The sequence below is a fragment of the Lolium perenne genome, chromosome 6, assembly GCF_019359855.2.
Source record: "Lolium perenne isolate Kyuss_39 chromosome 6, Kyuss_2.0, whole genome shotgun sequence".
NCBI classification, from domain to species: Eukaryota; Viridiplantae; Streptophyta; class Magnoliopsida; order Poales; family Poaceae; genus Lolium; species Lolium perenne.
Genome location: NC_067249.2, coordinates 24,503,129 through 24,518,912, shown reverse-complemented (window position 1 = coordinate 24,518,912; position 15,784 = coordinate 24,503,129). Strand labels below are relative to the sequence as shown.

At 42.5% G+C, this 15,784-nt stretch overlaps 2 protein-coding genes and 1 non-coding gene across 3 annotated transcripts; 2 read left to right on the top strand and 1 right to left on the bottom strand.

Annotated features, from left to right (window-relative positions):
- The first annotated feature begins 3,541 nt into the window (after positions 1 to 3,541).
- On the top strand, positions 3,542 to 3,623 carry TRNAS-GCU (transfer RNA serine (anticodon GCU)). The gene has a single exon. It is a non-coding gene; the product is annotated as a tRNA-Ser (tRNA).
- Positions 3,624 to 4,042: 419 nt separating this feature from the next.
- Positions 4,043 to 7,128, bottom strand: LOC127308589 (uncharacterized). The gene is made up of 7 exons (XM_051339452.2): positions 6,831 to 7,128; positions 5,912 to 6,002; positions 5,678 to 5,793; positions 5,263 to 5,322; positions 5,089 to 5,154; positions 4,516 to 4,727; positions 4,043 to 4,334 (listed from the first exon to the last, which is right to left on the bottom strand). Exons 1-6 carry the CDS (start codon positions 6,885 to 6,887, stop codon positions 4,533 to 4,535), a joined length of 585 nt encoding a protein of 194 aa, XP_051195412.1. The 5' UTR covers positions 6,888 to 7,128; the 3' UTR covers positions 4,043 to 4,334; positions 4,516 to 4,532.
- Positions 7,129 to 10,217: 3,089 nt separating this feature from the next.
- LOC127308590 (uncharacterized) lies at positions 10,218 to 14,788 on the top strand. The gene is made up of 5 exons (XM_051339453.2): positions 10,218 to 10,415; positions 10,514 to 10,698; positions 10,816 to 10,985; positions 12,839 to 13,254; positions 14,097 to 14,788. Exons 3-5 carry the CDS (start codon positions 10,827 to 10,829, stop codon positions 14,533 to 14,535), a joined length of 1,014 nt encoding a protein of 337 aa, XP_051195413.1. The 5' UTR covers positions 10,218 to 10,415; positions 10,514 to 10,698; positions 10,816 to 10,826; the 3' UTR covers positions 14,536 to 14,788.
- Positions 14,789 to 15,784: the final 996 nt, after the last annotated feature.

Genomic DNA, 15,784 nt, shown 5'->3' with positions numbered 1-15,784 from the left:
AGTCTCCGCTGAAACACTGGTATATAAACAAGCACAGAGTATTGGTAAATCTCTAAATGGGGATTTGAGATCTGGTGGATTGTTGAAATATTGGGCCCACACTAAGTGGCCCATAGTAGATTTCAGATTTCCCTATAAACCTCAAAGCCTACATAGTGGCAGCCTTGTGAGTTTGAGTCCAAGTTGGTGGCAGCTCACTAGGGAGTGGCAAGAGGTGGGAAGTTTAGTCCCACATGGAAAGTTGGGAGGAAGTTAGACCACATTATAAGGTGGGTTGTTCCACCACTACTAAGTAGTAAGAATAGGAGTGGTTCACGCGCGCTCCTCCTCCTCCTCGCTCGTCTCGTCTCGACTCGACTCGACACGTCACGTCACGACGCGCGCCGCGCTCGTGGTGAGTGGATTGAGCCTCGAGCCGAGATTTTCCATTCTTTTTGCAGTTCAGGAAAACGAATTGAGTCCTAGACGGACGCGTCACAGTTAGTCGGTTCGGGTCGCTCCCGGACCATGGGCTATCTGTAACCGACTCGAAACATGCGCGCTGCGTGGGCGTGCCCCACGTTGCGTAGGGTTTCCTGAGCCTATATAATCTCCTGCCCGGCTACCGCAGAAACACATCTAATACACGAGTTAGAGTTTCCACCTCTCTCTGCTTACGCCGCCATCGTAGCCTACTCCATCCCATGCACCGACGTGCATCGGCGAACGGGAGAGCAGGTCTCCGGAACCGCTCGTCCTTGCAATCCTGTACGGGAGAGGGCGAATTAGGTTTTTGGGAAGCGCTCTGCGCGACTGCTCAAGCTCTTCATCACGGGTCGCCTTCCGTCCAAGTCAGGCGGTGCTCTTCATCACGGCTTGAGGCTCAATCCACTCACCACGAGCGCGACGCGAGTCGAGTCGAGTCGAGTCGAGATGAGTCGAGCGAGGAGGAGGAGGAGCGCGCGTGAACCACTCCTATTCTTACTCACTTACTAGTGGTGGAACAACCCACCTTATAAGGTGGTCTAACTTCCTCCCAACTTTCCATGTGGGACTAAACTTCCCACCTCTTGCCACTCCCTAGTGAGCTGCCAACAACTTGGGCTCAAACTCACAAGGCTGCCACTATGTGGGATTTGAGATTTACAGGGAAATCTGAAATCTACTATGGACCACTTAGTGTGGGCCCAATATTTCAACAGCTCACTGGTTCCTTCATCTTGCACTTGCGATCAACTCACATGGTTTCGACGAATCCAGCATGTTGATGACTGAAGACCTTCTCGTTAAGTACTCCGTGAAGTGACACATACTTGACGTGCAACTGGTAAATTGGCCGATGAGCGGCAGGGAGTGTGAGAACGGTGTGGTGCGGATGGTGCCAAGCTTCTTGACAGAACAGAGCGCCTCGTAAATCATAACAATCGTTCCCGATAATTTAAGCGATCATGTCCATGACCGATCGTGCCTTGTACATATAAATTGAGTCATAGGTGCGCAGTTTCTGGTGGAAGACCACTTTCTCGACATGGTCTAGGCCTGGCGTGGAGCAAAATCCTAGATACAATTGGAGAACCAACCTATAATAAGATGGTTAGGAGGGCACACCAAGGATCAAACCGAGCATAAAGATGGAATATTCTTCGGCGGGAGGTGATGTTTTTGTCAACAGTAAGGTCCCTCTGTTGATTTCGTCAATCTCAAGACAAGTTGGATCATATTTACGGCTAACACGCCACACCTAACTAGCCGTGGTGCATGGTTCGGTGCACCACAGGTAATGCAGATAGTCGTGGCGCACCACCTGGCGTGTCACCGGTAAGGAAAATCGGTGCACCACGGATAAATTTTTGAAATTTGATTTTTTTTTCGTTTTTCTTTTTGCCTTTTCTCGAATTAATAATTTTTGCTCGTTCGTTTTGCTCCTATTTTGGCTCCATGGCCGGGGTATGGTGGGTGGAGGAGGAGGATGTCACCGGGGTAAGGTGCGTGGAGGCTGAGGTCGCTGGGATAGGGTGCGTGGAGGCAGAGGCAGAGGCCGAGGTCGCCGAGGCAGGGCGCGTGGAGGCGAAGGTCGCCGGGGCAGGGCGCGTGAAGGTGGAGGCAGAGGTCGGTGGGGAGAGTGGGAGGCCCCTAGGCCGTCGCATAGGACAGGAGGAGAGGAGGAGCCTTAGGCCGGCGGGGCCAAGGCAGGCGGCAGTCACACAGGTGAGGAGAGGATGAGGTCGCAGATCGGTCGGCCAACTTGGGTGTGAGAAAGAGAGGGAGGAGGAAGAGAAGTGGGGAGGAACAAGATGTGGAGGATAAGGTGTGGGTGATAAGGAGGTAGTGAGGGTAGGTGGCCAGGGTAAAGTTAGCTACGGGGTTTCTCCCACCAACCTCCCTAATCGCGCCACGTGTCACGTCGAGAGCATAACCATCCATGCGTAAAAAGAACGGTACACTAAAATTAGAGTACAAGTACACATAAATCAAAGTACAAGTACAATAAAAATTAGAGTCCAAAGTATAGTTTTAGAAGTAAAAAATCATCAATTCAGACAAACGATCATAAAATATTTTATTTTGAAATTTTGAATCTCGAAAATAAATGCACGTACAACCTCCCCACACCCGCGCTGTAGAAGAAATTGCACTAAAACTCTACCATTGTGACACTTGTTAAACATGTCATGCGTCACATTTCGTAATTAGAGAGAAAACAAACAAAACTTCATAAATGTCGGTATTTTTCTAGAGATTATTTCATAATTTGAATCGATGCAATCTCCTTCTTCCGCCCCAAGTTCATCTTGTTCCACGCCTCGTGATTTTCTAATTGTATTCCCAATATCTGATTCTTCCACTACTCGATCACAAAATTATGTTATATTTCGGTGAATCATGTCAACTCAATCCAATTATACTTTGGGATATAACACTTCGGTTGTTGTTAACCATGGTCATTATTTTGTTCTAGTCATGTGGAGGATTGTTACTGATGTATATATGCTTTGAGAAAATTGGGGTGTGCATGTATATCGAGACTACACATAAGTTTCCCAGTGTGAACAAAATGGAGGTCGAGCTACACGTAGCTTTTCATTATTGAAAATTCGAATATCATATTTATAAGTTTCAAAAAAATTCAAAAGGATGTTTAGGTGTAGTCAATGATGTGTCCCGCAAGCATGCAAAATTCTTTATATTCTAAGGTACACAAAAATATATAATCCAACAAAGTTATAGTTTTGAAATATGCACTACTTGATAGACTTAGATTCACACTTTTATCATTTTTGTGTAGCCTACCATATAAAGTAGTTTGTGCTGAAATTTGCATGTTTGTAGGGTATACTTTGACTATATCTAGGCTTTTTTTGGGTATTATTTATTTATTTTAAAAAAGGCTATGTAGCTGAACCTCCATTTGATGTTTTCGTGAATATTCCCTCCCTTTTATCATTCTGTATCTTCACGGGCCTGACCGGTCTAGCATGCTCTGACTGCGGATGGTAGGAGCACTCTCCAAGAGGAAAGGAACTAGGATAAGTAACGTTTCTGGCCTCAGCTTCCAACAACCGACGCTTTGGCCGAGTGGTTAAGGCGTGTGCCTGCTAAGTACATGGGGTTTCCCCGCGAGAGTTCGAATCTCTCAGGCGTCGTACTTATTTTTTAATTTTCTCTCTGTCTCTAAAAGATGTCAACAATTTGTTTTGCAGCCACGTTATGCTATCTATTTTGTTTTTTCCTCTCTTTTCTCTCGCACACAAATAATTTCTGTCTCTTGTTTGTCTTGATGGTTACATAAGTCCCTTGCAAAAAAAAGAGTCCAATTTTGTCCTCCTAGTTATTATTAACGCAGTCAATGTTCATTCTGCAACTGCATCAAGCTCAAGCAGCAAATTCCATTAGTTTGGCTTCAACGTCTTCTAAATGTACACCTTTCATGTTTAACAGCTTATTATTCAGACTCTCTTTATTTGTCTCTTAGCACTGAACATCAACACAAAGCATCTGTGAAGGCATGACTCATGAGTGATCATACAGCCAGAGCGTTCAGTTCACCACGTACAGACAGTCATACAGTCGTAAGCTTTTTCTTTCTTTTCATCAATAGGAATGGCAGAAAGCAATCGCGTACACAAGTGGCTCCCCCTCAAGTATACACACATACAACCATAACAGGTGTTGTTTATCATTCACCCATTCATACAGCAAGCATCCTAGGACGAAGAGGATACACTGCAAGTTCCTATCAGATGAGTGTCGTCCTGTGCGACAACCCGCCACACGGGAATATAAAGCGTGATGTGGATCATATTCTTGTGGGATGAACAGATCGGTAGATGGGCATGACTGTCGTTGCGAGGTCACTGTGCAAACAGAACACCAGTTTCAGACTTGAGCAGAAAAAATGCGACCAAATTGGTCAGTGGGTAAGGCAATAATACTTTAGGCATGATTGATGTTAACAAACAAACTAACACAATTATTATTGATGTTATAAGGGTAGGAGTTAAATGGAATCGATGTAGGTTTGGAATCGTGTAGGACCTTTCTGTCGGTGAAAGTTAGATTGAAGGTCCAGCGACTGAAGTAGCATGGCCCGTCTCCTGCAACTGCTTCAGGGTGGACGCGAGCCAGTCCAGACCGTCATAGAGGCCCTCGCCACGGAGTGCACACGTCCCCTGTATATGCCATATTCTGTTCTTGAGATCATGCAGGCCCATTCCTTCGCTCACCTCCTCCGGGCTCATCGAACCTCTCTATGTGAAGATGGAAAACATAGTGAGTCTAGATTGGCTGAAAGTAAGCATCCACGTGCATTCTCTAATATATGCAGGCTGAAAGGTCATATCTGATTATGTCGATAATCAACATAAAATTTGATGCCCAAACAGACATGCTGGTAAAGATTTTTTGTTTGTGATAACATGATTCTAATCGGACGGCAATTATTAAGATTATGCTAAACAGCTAACATGCTTCTAATCGGAGGGCAATTATTAAGATTATGAAAAACAGCTATCCTTATCAAGATATGTATGGCAACGCAGGCAAAAAATAAGGTTGTCATGAACAGGTAGGAAATTATGCAGTAGCACTGTAGCAGTTAATTTAACTTACCAAGTCCTGTTTGTTTGCTAATATTAAGATTATGCTGTTTGCCATCAAAGGGTCCTTGATAATGGTCTGAAAGTGGTAAGGGAATGCAAGTTAGCATGATCTCACGTTCTCGACAAATGTAGTTTAAGGCAATTGGAAGTCCTATAACTACAAAGATAGTATGAAATATGTTACCTGGAATTCTTGTCGGGCATCTCCTATCCTTTCTCTGTCCAAAGAATCAACAACGTAGATCTACACCAAATCAAAAGTGGAAACACATCCTTAGCATTGGCAGTGAAAGATTTGTATATGATCCATGCAGCAATTCAAACTGTCAATGAACTCAATCAGCAATGAATCAGCTAAACAGCTATGCTGATCAAGAAGTCTAAATGATCTTCAGGTATATAATGCACATCAATCTACTCAGCCAACAGCTAACAGAATAGGAAATGAAACAACATATCCAAAAAAATTAAGAAGTCCTAAGATTTGAGGCTGCAGTTGGAACACATGAGATAAAGCAATGATTTAATATTGTGGGTACTAAAGCACAGCTAAACTGGTAAAATGAAATGCTAAATTTTGATATTTTTGTCATTATTACCAATGCATCGGAATTGCTGAGGTACATCTTCCATAATGGTCTGAGCTTTTCTTGTCCACCAACATCCCAGACTGTAAATGCCACATTTTTGTACTGAACCTTCTCGACGTTAAAACCTGCAGAGGAAAAATCATATCCGGAAGAATTAGACATAAGACCAATGAATGGGAAACTGAGGGCAACGCCCGACATAAACAAATATAGAAACAATAGTATGATATGCCAGTCTCCTACCTACTGTTGGGACTGTCGAAAGAACCTCCCCCATGTGCAGCCTATACAGTATTGTTGTTTTGCCAGCAGCATCCAAACCAAGCATCACAACCTTCAAAAGGTTATTCACCATCAGCATTAAAAAAAAAAAAACAGACAATCACCAAAGAATGTACTTTGCAGAACGATTTGAAATGAACAGATAGAGCAAGACTTGGCGAAACGCTTCCGCCTAGCCACCACAAACTGTTGAGTTAGGTCAGATGAAATGGTTGAGATCTTCTGAGTTTCGTAAGAAAAAAGTAGTATTATGAAGAACTGCAGAATCAATGTACATCTACATTTAACTAGGCCACTAGCTAGATTCGCCAACTGTCATACTATTTCGTCCTACGCAAAATTAACTGAACTGAGTTTTTTTCTTTTTGCGGGGGAACTGAACTGAGATTCAGTATACACCCATTAATTGCAACTGCACACTGCTAGAGTGCCATCCCAAACCGTTTGGCCACAAATTGCTCACTTCCCTGCAGGGACAAATCCGACCAGAGAACACTGGATTCATCAGACCTGCGGCGTGCACTTGACGATTCCAGCCTCAGCAACGAAACCCCTAAATTAAGAATCCTAGGCCACCACACCAGGATGAGCGACAGGACCCACCCAAGAACTCGGATCGGCGCGCGGCTCACCCTTGCCATGGAACGTCAGACAAACTAGCACACGGGTTCAGATTGGCACACTAACTCGAAGTCTGGTCGGGATTCAAGCAAGCCCCAGGCTCCAGGAGGGATGGTTCGATTAGAGCAGTCACATCGAGAAATTTAATAATTGATCCAAAGAACTGCGCCGCATCGAGAAAGCTACAAGGACCTGCAAGATCGAGCGCCTAGGTACCCCCGAAGCGAGGAAGATTGAGAGGGGGGAGAGAGATTTTTACCCTCATCTCTTTGGTGGAGAAGAAGTTGTCGAAGAGCCTGCGCAGCGCCTGCCCCATCTTCTTGCTCCCGCTCCCTACTTCTCCCTTCTCTCTCTGTCTCTCTTGATTGAGTGAGTGAGTAGGGTGGATTCTTAGCTGCGGTGGTCCAGTTCAGGGGCCGGGTTTGGGTTGGTGAGAGGAGAGGAGAGTTGGCGAGGAAGAAAGGGCAGCGCCCACGGTTGGAATACTCGTCTTGCTTTCGCCTGGTGGACGGTGTTTCTGCTGTTGCTCTCCCTGGTTCAGCTCCTTCACGGCGAGGTTTTTGTTTGCGTCAGTGCTGCTATGACACCTCCAATTTCAGTACTACTACCAATTCTCAACAAAAAAAATCAGTATACTAATTAATAAACTGAGCAATCCAACATCTAAGCTTTGATTCGGATCCAGCTATTCCTACTCTGAACAGTGTGTACAATTAAAGGTGGTTAGAAAGACGTTTAGAAATAATAAAACAGTTTTTCATTGGTAGTACTCGTGCATGTTATGTTAGGCTGGTCATAGTGGGGAGTAACTTAGACTAGTAACATGACATATGTTACTAGTCTAGGTTACTACCTTCATAGTGGGTAGTAACTTATATGTAGTGTCATGCATTGTATCATTTATTATGTTGTAGACTCAACTTGCCTTGGGGTGTGTGATGTTATGGTAACATAGCTAGTTACCACCTCACTCTCTTTCTTCATTTATTAGCATGCCATGTCACCAAAATGCCTTGAGATGTGTGATGTTACTAGCTATGTTACTCCCACTATGAGCAGTCTTAGCAAAACTTTAATATGGTAAAATAATTAACGAGAGAGGTGAGAATGGTATCACTGGTTACGGTATCATAACACGGAAAACTAGAAAACTTGATAGCAAATGCATCATGTACATAAATTATAAATTTGTATTTAGATTCTATAAAACATTAAATTTAACGAAATTATAATATTACCTTATGATACTATGCATTATAGAGGTGGTATCATAAACTAGTATCATTTGCATGATACTAATTTGTGATACTTTTTATTATGACTAGTCTTACATATCTTCTACTTTCTAAATAGAAATCTTCCATTAAAGAAATTCTCTCAACACGCAAGGTATCCACCTCATAACCATCTAAGCAATAATAGCTTGCCACCTAATGCAAAGGAATTTTTTTGTTTGAGTACATAGCTGCGGACCTCACCACCTACGGTCCATTATTGCAAGTGCGTTGATGCTAACCGATCGGTCCAATTGATATTCTTCTTCTCTATTGACATGTGAAGCTAGAGCGTTCGGTGGATTTTTATCTTCATATCCTCCTTTATCAATGTTCCCGCACCCAAGCAATAACTCAAAAGACGATTTGTCCCTGCCTTTTCATCTTCTCCAAACAAGAATAACCGATGTGGAGATTAGCCTTTATAAAAGTTGGTCTCGATTTCACTAGGGGTCTCCCCACACGCCCATCTCATACACCCTACGCCTCGAAAACTTCGGCCGCCACAATCAACTGCTCCATCTCTAATCATGCCAGCGCCATCATCAGTAGCAGTCCGCAAACGCGACCTCTTCTTCTCCTTAGCTACTAGGTTGTGTTCCTTTTGTCCCTCCTGCTTCTCTCCTTGACATCTGCCATATTGGCCGCCACATGCTCTGGTTATGGTTCAAGTGGGGGGTTGGTCCGCAGGTTAACACTGCCAGCGGACGACGTCTCTAAATGTATATGCTAGTGTGTGCCTAGGATCTTTGTGTGCGTCTTTCTTCTCACCCCAAGTTGTGTACTAGGAGTATATGTCAAGTAGCTAGCTATGTTTTCCGGTTATACCACTATTGTTATTGTATTTTTTTAGAGTATTCATATTCTAGTTATGCCATTGAGCATTAATCATGTATGACTGCCATATATCTCACTTTGACCTGAACAGCTAATTCTCTTGATTTCCATTGTCTTAGTCCCCCTATATCATACAATGTGTTGCTACTTTCCCTTCAGATAAAATCGAAGCTCGGGTATTCTAGCAAAAACAAATCTTCCTTACAATCCCTCCAGAAGGGGCTCCTGGAGTGCCTTATATCAGGCGTCCAAGTTACACAGGAAAAGCCAAGGGGAAGAGGGTCGTGTCCTCCGGTACTTCCTAGGCATGCTGGTGGGTCCTGCTGGCTGCTCCGTCTTATCCCCCTATCATCAGCGACAGGACATGGTGTTGACGCTACATGCCCGTAGCGCCAATGTAGCCTCTTACCCCCATGGTCATGAACATGGTATGTTCCATTGTCCACCGTATTGGCGACGTGCAGAGCGATCAAGAACAATGCCACATCGTGAAAAAATGGATGTGACAGGAGCACAGACTTCCAGCAGTCGACAGTCGGCCTCCAAGCGGTAGTCGGCAGATGGCCGGATCGGTCGACCAACGCCAGGTCAGCCTTCTTCTTGGTTATTCCTTGTCTTTGGCATACCCCCCCCCCCCCCCCCCCCCACATATTTTTGCTGGAAAAAATATATTTTAAGTTGGCCACACACTAAATTGAACACTTGAACTAAGGAGGATACGCCACCTTACTTTATTGCCAGTTGATGCCACCAAGAAGAAGTAAATGACTTCATACTGACTTCTTAATTGTTTATCTGAAATGGCAATTAATAAAGAATAAGTAAATGGCTTCAAGACAACATCCCGAGAAGGAAGGGCATGACTCAACAAAGACTATTGTTCCAGCCAAGACTACACACATGGCCACACTTTATACAACATTGGCTGAATTCAACACTTATACACACTTTATTGCCAACTGCGGCCACCGAGAAGAAGTAGATGGCTTCATACCAACTTTTGAACTTTTTATCTAAAATGGCAATCAACAAAGAAGAAGTAAATGGCATCAAGACAACATCACAAGAAGGAAAATCAAGACAATTTTTTTTTTGTATATGAGAAGGTATATAATGGACTGAAGAAAGCATATGATGGACAAGACTCATGTTGGTCTTGTTGGAATGTGCATAGAGGGAAGAAGTTTTGATAGGATATGTTTTTAGTACTCCTTTCATCTAAAAATAAGTGTCTCAACTTTATCTCAATTCGGATGTATCTCTAACTAAAATGCATCTAGATACATTCGTATGTAGACAAAAATAAGACACCTATTTTAAAACCGATGGAGTAGTACTCAGATATTATGGATAGTTTTTCAAAATTAGGTGTATATGAGGTGAATACAAACTGGTGCAAAATTTCCGATCAAAACACATGAATAGCCGGCTCACACAATTTCAAACCCAGACCATACTAAAAAAAGGGTACGGAGTATCCCACTCCTTCCATCCTTAAAAATACCGAATACATATAATAAATCCATCCAAAGAAAACAAGGAAATCAGGGGGCGGAAAAGAAAAAAGAGACCAAATCCCAAACGTCTCCATTCCAAAATCATTCCGCGCACCGCCCGGCGAGATCAGGCGGCTCCGTCGCCAATTCTCTGCCGGAGCCGGGAAGATGCGATTTTCCGAGGCGGCGGACCCATTTTCCTGTGAGATTTACTACGGTGGCGTTTCGAAGTCTCAGGTAGCAGCAGTATTGTTTTATCAGGTCGCCTCATCTTTACCTCTATCCTGCGCATTCCGGGCTATCCAGAGCGGTGATCCGGCGTGGTTTGGCTGTAGGCAGTCGGAAGGCGCGATCTTGCCGCTGCGAACTCGGGCAGATTCTTGCCGCTCATCTGAGGATTAGAGGTCGCGTGCGGAGGTGAGAGGCTGGGCACCTCCACCGCGTTTCTTGCGCGGATTTCATCCATTTCCTGGTGCTGTTGCCGAGAATCCGGCGTGAAATTCGTTGCGGGAGGCGAAAGGTAGGATCTGGATCATTCAAATTCCCGAATTTATCTGGACTCCATGCTGACTTGGAGTCCGGGGGCATGGTGATCTAGGGTTAGGTTTTGATTACCCTTTTGTGATTGTTTGGCAAGACACGAAGGCGATGGACTACTACAACATCCTCAAGGTGAACCGCAATGCCACCTTGGAGGACCTCAAGAAGTCGTACCGGCGGCTCGCGAGGACGTGGCACCCCGACAAGAACCCAACAGCTGGCGCCGAGGCTGAGGCCAAGTTCAAACAGATAACCGAGGCCTATGAGGCAAGTGAACTCTGCATTTGTTTTCTCGCAGTATCTGTTGTTGAGTACATGGTTGATTCCTTGCCAGTTTGAAATTAAATGATAGCTGTTCCTGTGAAGAGATTTTAGTTTTAATAAATGTTAGGAAGATTTATCCTTTTGTTTTCACGCATATTAAATATTGGTTGCTTAATGCATGTGTTCAATTGTATATCTTGATTATGAGGATTGGCCATTTAGTTGTAATACCAAATCATGAACATCTCTTTGCCGCGCCGAGCGCATGCTACAGAAGTTTTTTAGCTCAGCTTTGTACCTGGATCTACCAAGTTGTGCTCCAGGTGGCCCATTTGGAAATTGAAATATTCGATCGACTTGGATCTACAAGGAGCAACATATAGCTCTTGTTTTTTCCTCTTCGGATTATTTTTTGAGTTTACTTCTTCGGAATTTTGTGCATGTTGTGCATTAGTCCTTTACGAACATATCGTTGTGCAAAATGAAGGCATTATTGCCGGTTACATGTTTGATTCTTTGCCAGTTTTAAATAAAGTGATAGCTATTGTTGTGGAGAGATTTTAGTTTGAATAATTTTCAGATTTATCCTTTTGTTCCATGCTCATAAGAAATTATTGCTTGATTCATGTGTTCAGTATTATATCATGATTATGGGGACTGGCCGTTTAGTTGTGAACTTGTAATACCATACCACAAGCATCTCTTTGTTGCGCTGAGAGCATTCTACTTAAGCTTTTTAGCTCAGGTTTGTACTTAGCTGGGTTTCCAAGTTTTGCTCCGGTGCCCATCTGGAAACTGGAATCTCTACTTGGATCTACAAGGAGCAACATATAGTTCGTTTTTCTTATTCATGATTTAGTACCTGTTGTGCATTTACTCTTTTCCTATAGTACTCCTTCCATCCCACTGAACTTGTCTGAGTTTTATCAAAATTTGGATGTATCTAGATGCTGTTTAGTGTCTAGGTACATCCCAATCTAGACATATTCGGACAATTTTCATGGGACGAAGGGAGTATTTCCGTATTCATAATGAGAGCATTGTTTCACCATCCATTTGAATTTTAACATTTCAAAATTGACTGAAAAAAGTCAATTTGATTATGCAAATTCCTGGTGGAGTTTGTTAGTCTTGTTAGTTCAGAGGCAATGTGTAGGAAGTGGTCTATGTGTGATGCTGCCAAAAGCTTGCTGCAGCTTGTATTGCATAGTGCTATTTATAGGATATACAAGCTAGGTACAACATGTAGATTTCTAAAGCCTTCTAGAGCTTTCTACTGTTATCCTAACATTCTACAGGTTTCTACTGCTAACCAGAGTTAGCTACTGCCTAGTGCTTATGCTTATACATATGAAATGTACCACTACAACATACTAGAACATACCAGCACCTACAGTACTACTAGAACCTACCAGTCCTACTAGAAGGTACTAGCTTAACTCCAAAGCAAGGATTACTCTTAACAGATTTATCTTGCAAAAGAAGCTTCACTTTTGTTTTCTGTTTGAAAAATAGCTATACTATTTGGCATATGAGAAGTTAAATTTGTAACCTGTAACTATAAATTACATTTAACATTGTTTTGAATGGTGAAACTGGGGCTTCTCTGATAATACATTTTTTACAAAAGAAGTTGCAGCTGATTTCATCTCTGGTAAACATCACATGCATATGACTTCATTACCCCTCAAGGCATTAAGAGTTGTACTGCATTGCCTTCACAGTTATACATGGTTGTAGGCATGCAGTATGTGATGTAGTGTACTTTTTTCCAATTTCCTTAATGACTGAAATATTTAGTTCATGAGTTGTTATACTTATTTGCTCTTCTCACCAGCTTTGTATGATTTTGCCAGGTACTAAGTGATCCAGAAAAGCGTGCAGTATATGACCAATATGGTGAAGAAGGTTTAAAGGGGATGCCTCCACCTGGTTCGTATAGCCGTACCTCCACAACTGCAGGCCCAAGTGGTCCAAGTAATTTCCGGTACAATCCTAGTGACCCAGATGATTTCTTTAACGAGTTCATGGCGAGCAACAAGACATACACCTTTGACCAAGACCGAAGGCGCTTTCAACCAACACACCGGACCTCAGCAAGGAATAGTCGAAGTGAGGCTTCTTCCAGTTCTCAGAAGGAACCCAGTACTAGCACAAGACAGCTAGAAAAGCCCCCGCCTGTGGAAAAAACATTAATGTGTTCTCTTGAAGAGTTGTTTAATGGAACAAAAAAGAAGATGAAGATCACTAGGAATGTCGCAAAACCTGATGGGTATGTATCTACTTTTACCATATACACACATGTTTTAAAAGTTTTATTTAATCCTGGGAAGACAAGTATGAAACTTGAAATGTAAGCCTGTACTGAGATTAACTTTGCAATTTTTGATTGTCAGAAGCTTGGTTTGTGTTCTCCATTGCACTTTCATGGGATAAATATTTTAACTGCAATATTGTGTTTGTTTAGAGACAATATTGCGTTAATATTTCATATTACCTAGTCGGATTTTTTGCAAGCAAGTTGTGTGGATTTGAAATGCTTGTTAAAAGCTTAACTTGAGTGCATCTTTGTGGTATTTAATTTTAAACATCTGTAAACACACATCAGCTTTTCTTATTCAACGATATCTTTGCTGCAATGTTGTCTCAGATAGAAGCCCCTACTCTTTTTATAATCTTGTTATCTCCAGTTAAATGACCCGACAAATCCAAAATAGAATTGTTGGAAGTTAAATTAAGGAGTTTGGTGGCAAGGGCGTGGCTACTGTTTGCCTGGATTCTGAGTGTTCTTAAATCTTAACCCTGATGAGCAGGTGGCTGGTAAATGCACAATGTGTTTTTTGTAATTGATGTGAATGTGAAAATAATACTGTGATTGACATCCTACCTGCCATCCTACTACTTATCTTGGTTCAGTTCTACATGTCTATTTCTTTTGGTCTCTTTAGTTCTTCATACTATTTCGTATTTTCTTATTTACCCTAGGACTGAGTCCCAATTGGTTAAAGTCCTTCCTCTTAGTTTTGCTGCATTACATGGCAGCACAATTGGCTTGAGATGTTTTCAGTTCGATATTGGGTATCTGATTCTCCATCTTCATGTCATCTTCTGCAGAAAGCTAGAGGTCGAGACAGAGGTCTTGCAGGTCGAGGTGCTGCCAGGCTGGAAAAGGGGAACAAAGGTGACATTTGACAACAAAGGAGACACGCTGCATGGCTATCTACCACAGGACCTTACCTTCGTGATCGACGTGAAGCCTCATGACACCTACACTCTAGAAGGGAACAACCTCCTAGTAAGCCACAAGATCGCTTTGGTGGATGCTCTTGCCGGGACGACCATAAACCTCAAGACCCTCGATGGCAGGAGCCTTCCTGTCAGTGTGGACGAAGTGGTGCGCCCTGGGCATGAGATCGTGATCGAGAACGAAGGGTGGCCGATCCGGAAGGAGCCAGGGAAGAAGGGGAGCCTGAGGATCAGGTTTGATGTGACCTTCCCGGCGAGGCTGTCGTCGTCGCAGCGAGCTGCCATTAGGCGGATCATGGGGAGCTAACCTGAGATACATATAAACAAAGAAAAAGAACTGGCTAGTGTGGGGGCAGGTTGAGCTGATTTAGATAGTTCATCTAGCGATTGTAGGTCCGGTAGCAGCGGTTGTGGCACTGATTCTATCTTGTCGGTGCTGTTGTTTGGAAAGTGAGATGGTTTTTTGTTTCTTTGCTCATCATTAGAAATGATGCTAATTTTGGTCATGTTGAACTGATCCATTTTGAAAGCTTTGTTATTGGTGGTAGTTCTTCAAATAATTGGAAGGAACCATGCGGATGGTTTAAGCTACTGATAAGATATATAGTTAGATGAATGAACATCATTGTTATTTCAAAGATCAGAAGACCTGGCAAAAAAAAGTTGATTACCTGCGATGTACAAATAAATCTACCCCCGTCCAAAAGATAATATTTCTACACATATGTAACATGATTATCGATGAAAAGCTGTTCTTGCTATTACCATATGTCAATGTCTAATGGTTAACCCAACTGCTAAAAAGCTCTCAGATGCTGGTTGTCATTTTGAGCACTACCTAGGATAGCGCGCTAAGATACAATCTATTGTGAAAGGCCTAAATTTGGTGTGGCTTGTAGGCGACCTGGAGGTGCTGGGTGTCCATTTTCTTAGAGGTACCATGTCGAATTTTTTTGATTAATTGGAGAAGAGAGAATGAAGAAAGAGAATCATCTCTTAGGAAATAAGAGATGACTATCTTCTCCACCGTAGTCTTCCCGAGCCACAAATTTTTAACCAAATTCTAATTATTAATATTAATTGCTAGAAATAGTTATAAAAGATAATGCATTATATGACTTGTATCTATTGACTTCTCTAGCTGATGTGGCGAGGTAAGGGAAGACATGCCTTCTCTACCATTGTGCATGCTCTAAATAAAATTAACGTATATACAGTCCTTAAAACTCTAATAAGAAATACTATGCATGAAAACTTGGAAAAATCTGAATAATGGATTTTCTAAGCTCAATTTTAAGTCGGACAAGAATCATTCACTCTAAACTAATATAATACATTCAAAATTTGTAGATGTTTCAATTAAATCTACTCCCTTCGACTTATAATAACTGTTGTAATTTTAATTTATTTTTAAAAATAAGGGGAATCTCAGTCACCTTATGTCATCTAGTCTCAACTACAACCTAATTGCAACTAATGCAACTCATAACCCAGCATGAATTTTGGAACAAATTCAATGGTGTGGATATTTTCTCAATTACAAGTTACAACCCACT

What these genes read in the sequence shown, in the direction of transcription:
- LOC127308589 (XM_051339452.2), bottom strand. Translation starts at nt 6,887, where the DNA reads ATGGGGCAGGCGCTGCGCAGGCTCTTCGACAACTTCTTCTCCACCAAA. An exon ending in TTCGACAGTCCCAACAGTAG is followed by an intron (nt 5,794 to 5,911) that starts GTAGGAGACTGG and finishes TTTCCTCTGCAG; the next exon opens with GTTTTAACGTCGAGAAGGTT. An exon ending in TAGCAAACAAACAGGACTTG is followed by an intron (nt 4,728 to 5,088) that starts GTAAGTTAAATT and finishes ATCTTCACATAG; the next exon opens with AGAGGTTCGATGAGCCCGGA.
- LOC127308590 (XM_051339453.2), top strand. Translation starts at nt 10,827, where the DNA reads ATGGACTACTACAACATCCTCAAGGTGAACCGCAATGCCACCTTGGAG. An exon ending in AGATAACCGAGGCCTATGAG is followed by an intron (nt 10,986 to 12,838) that starts GCAAGTGAACTC and finishes TGATTTTGCCAG; the next exon opens with GTACTAAGTGATCCAGAAAA. An exon ending in AATGTCGCAAAACCTGATGG is followed by an intron (nt 13,255 to 14,096) that starts GTATGTATCTAC and finishes CATCTTCTGCAG; the next exon opens with AAAGCTAGAGGTCGAGACAG.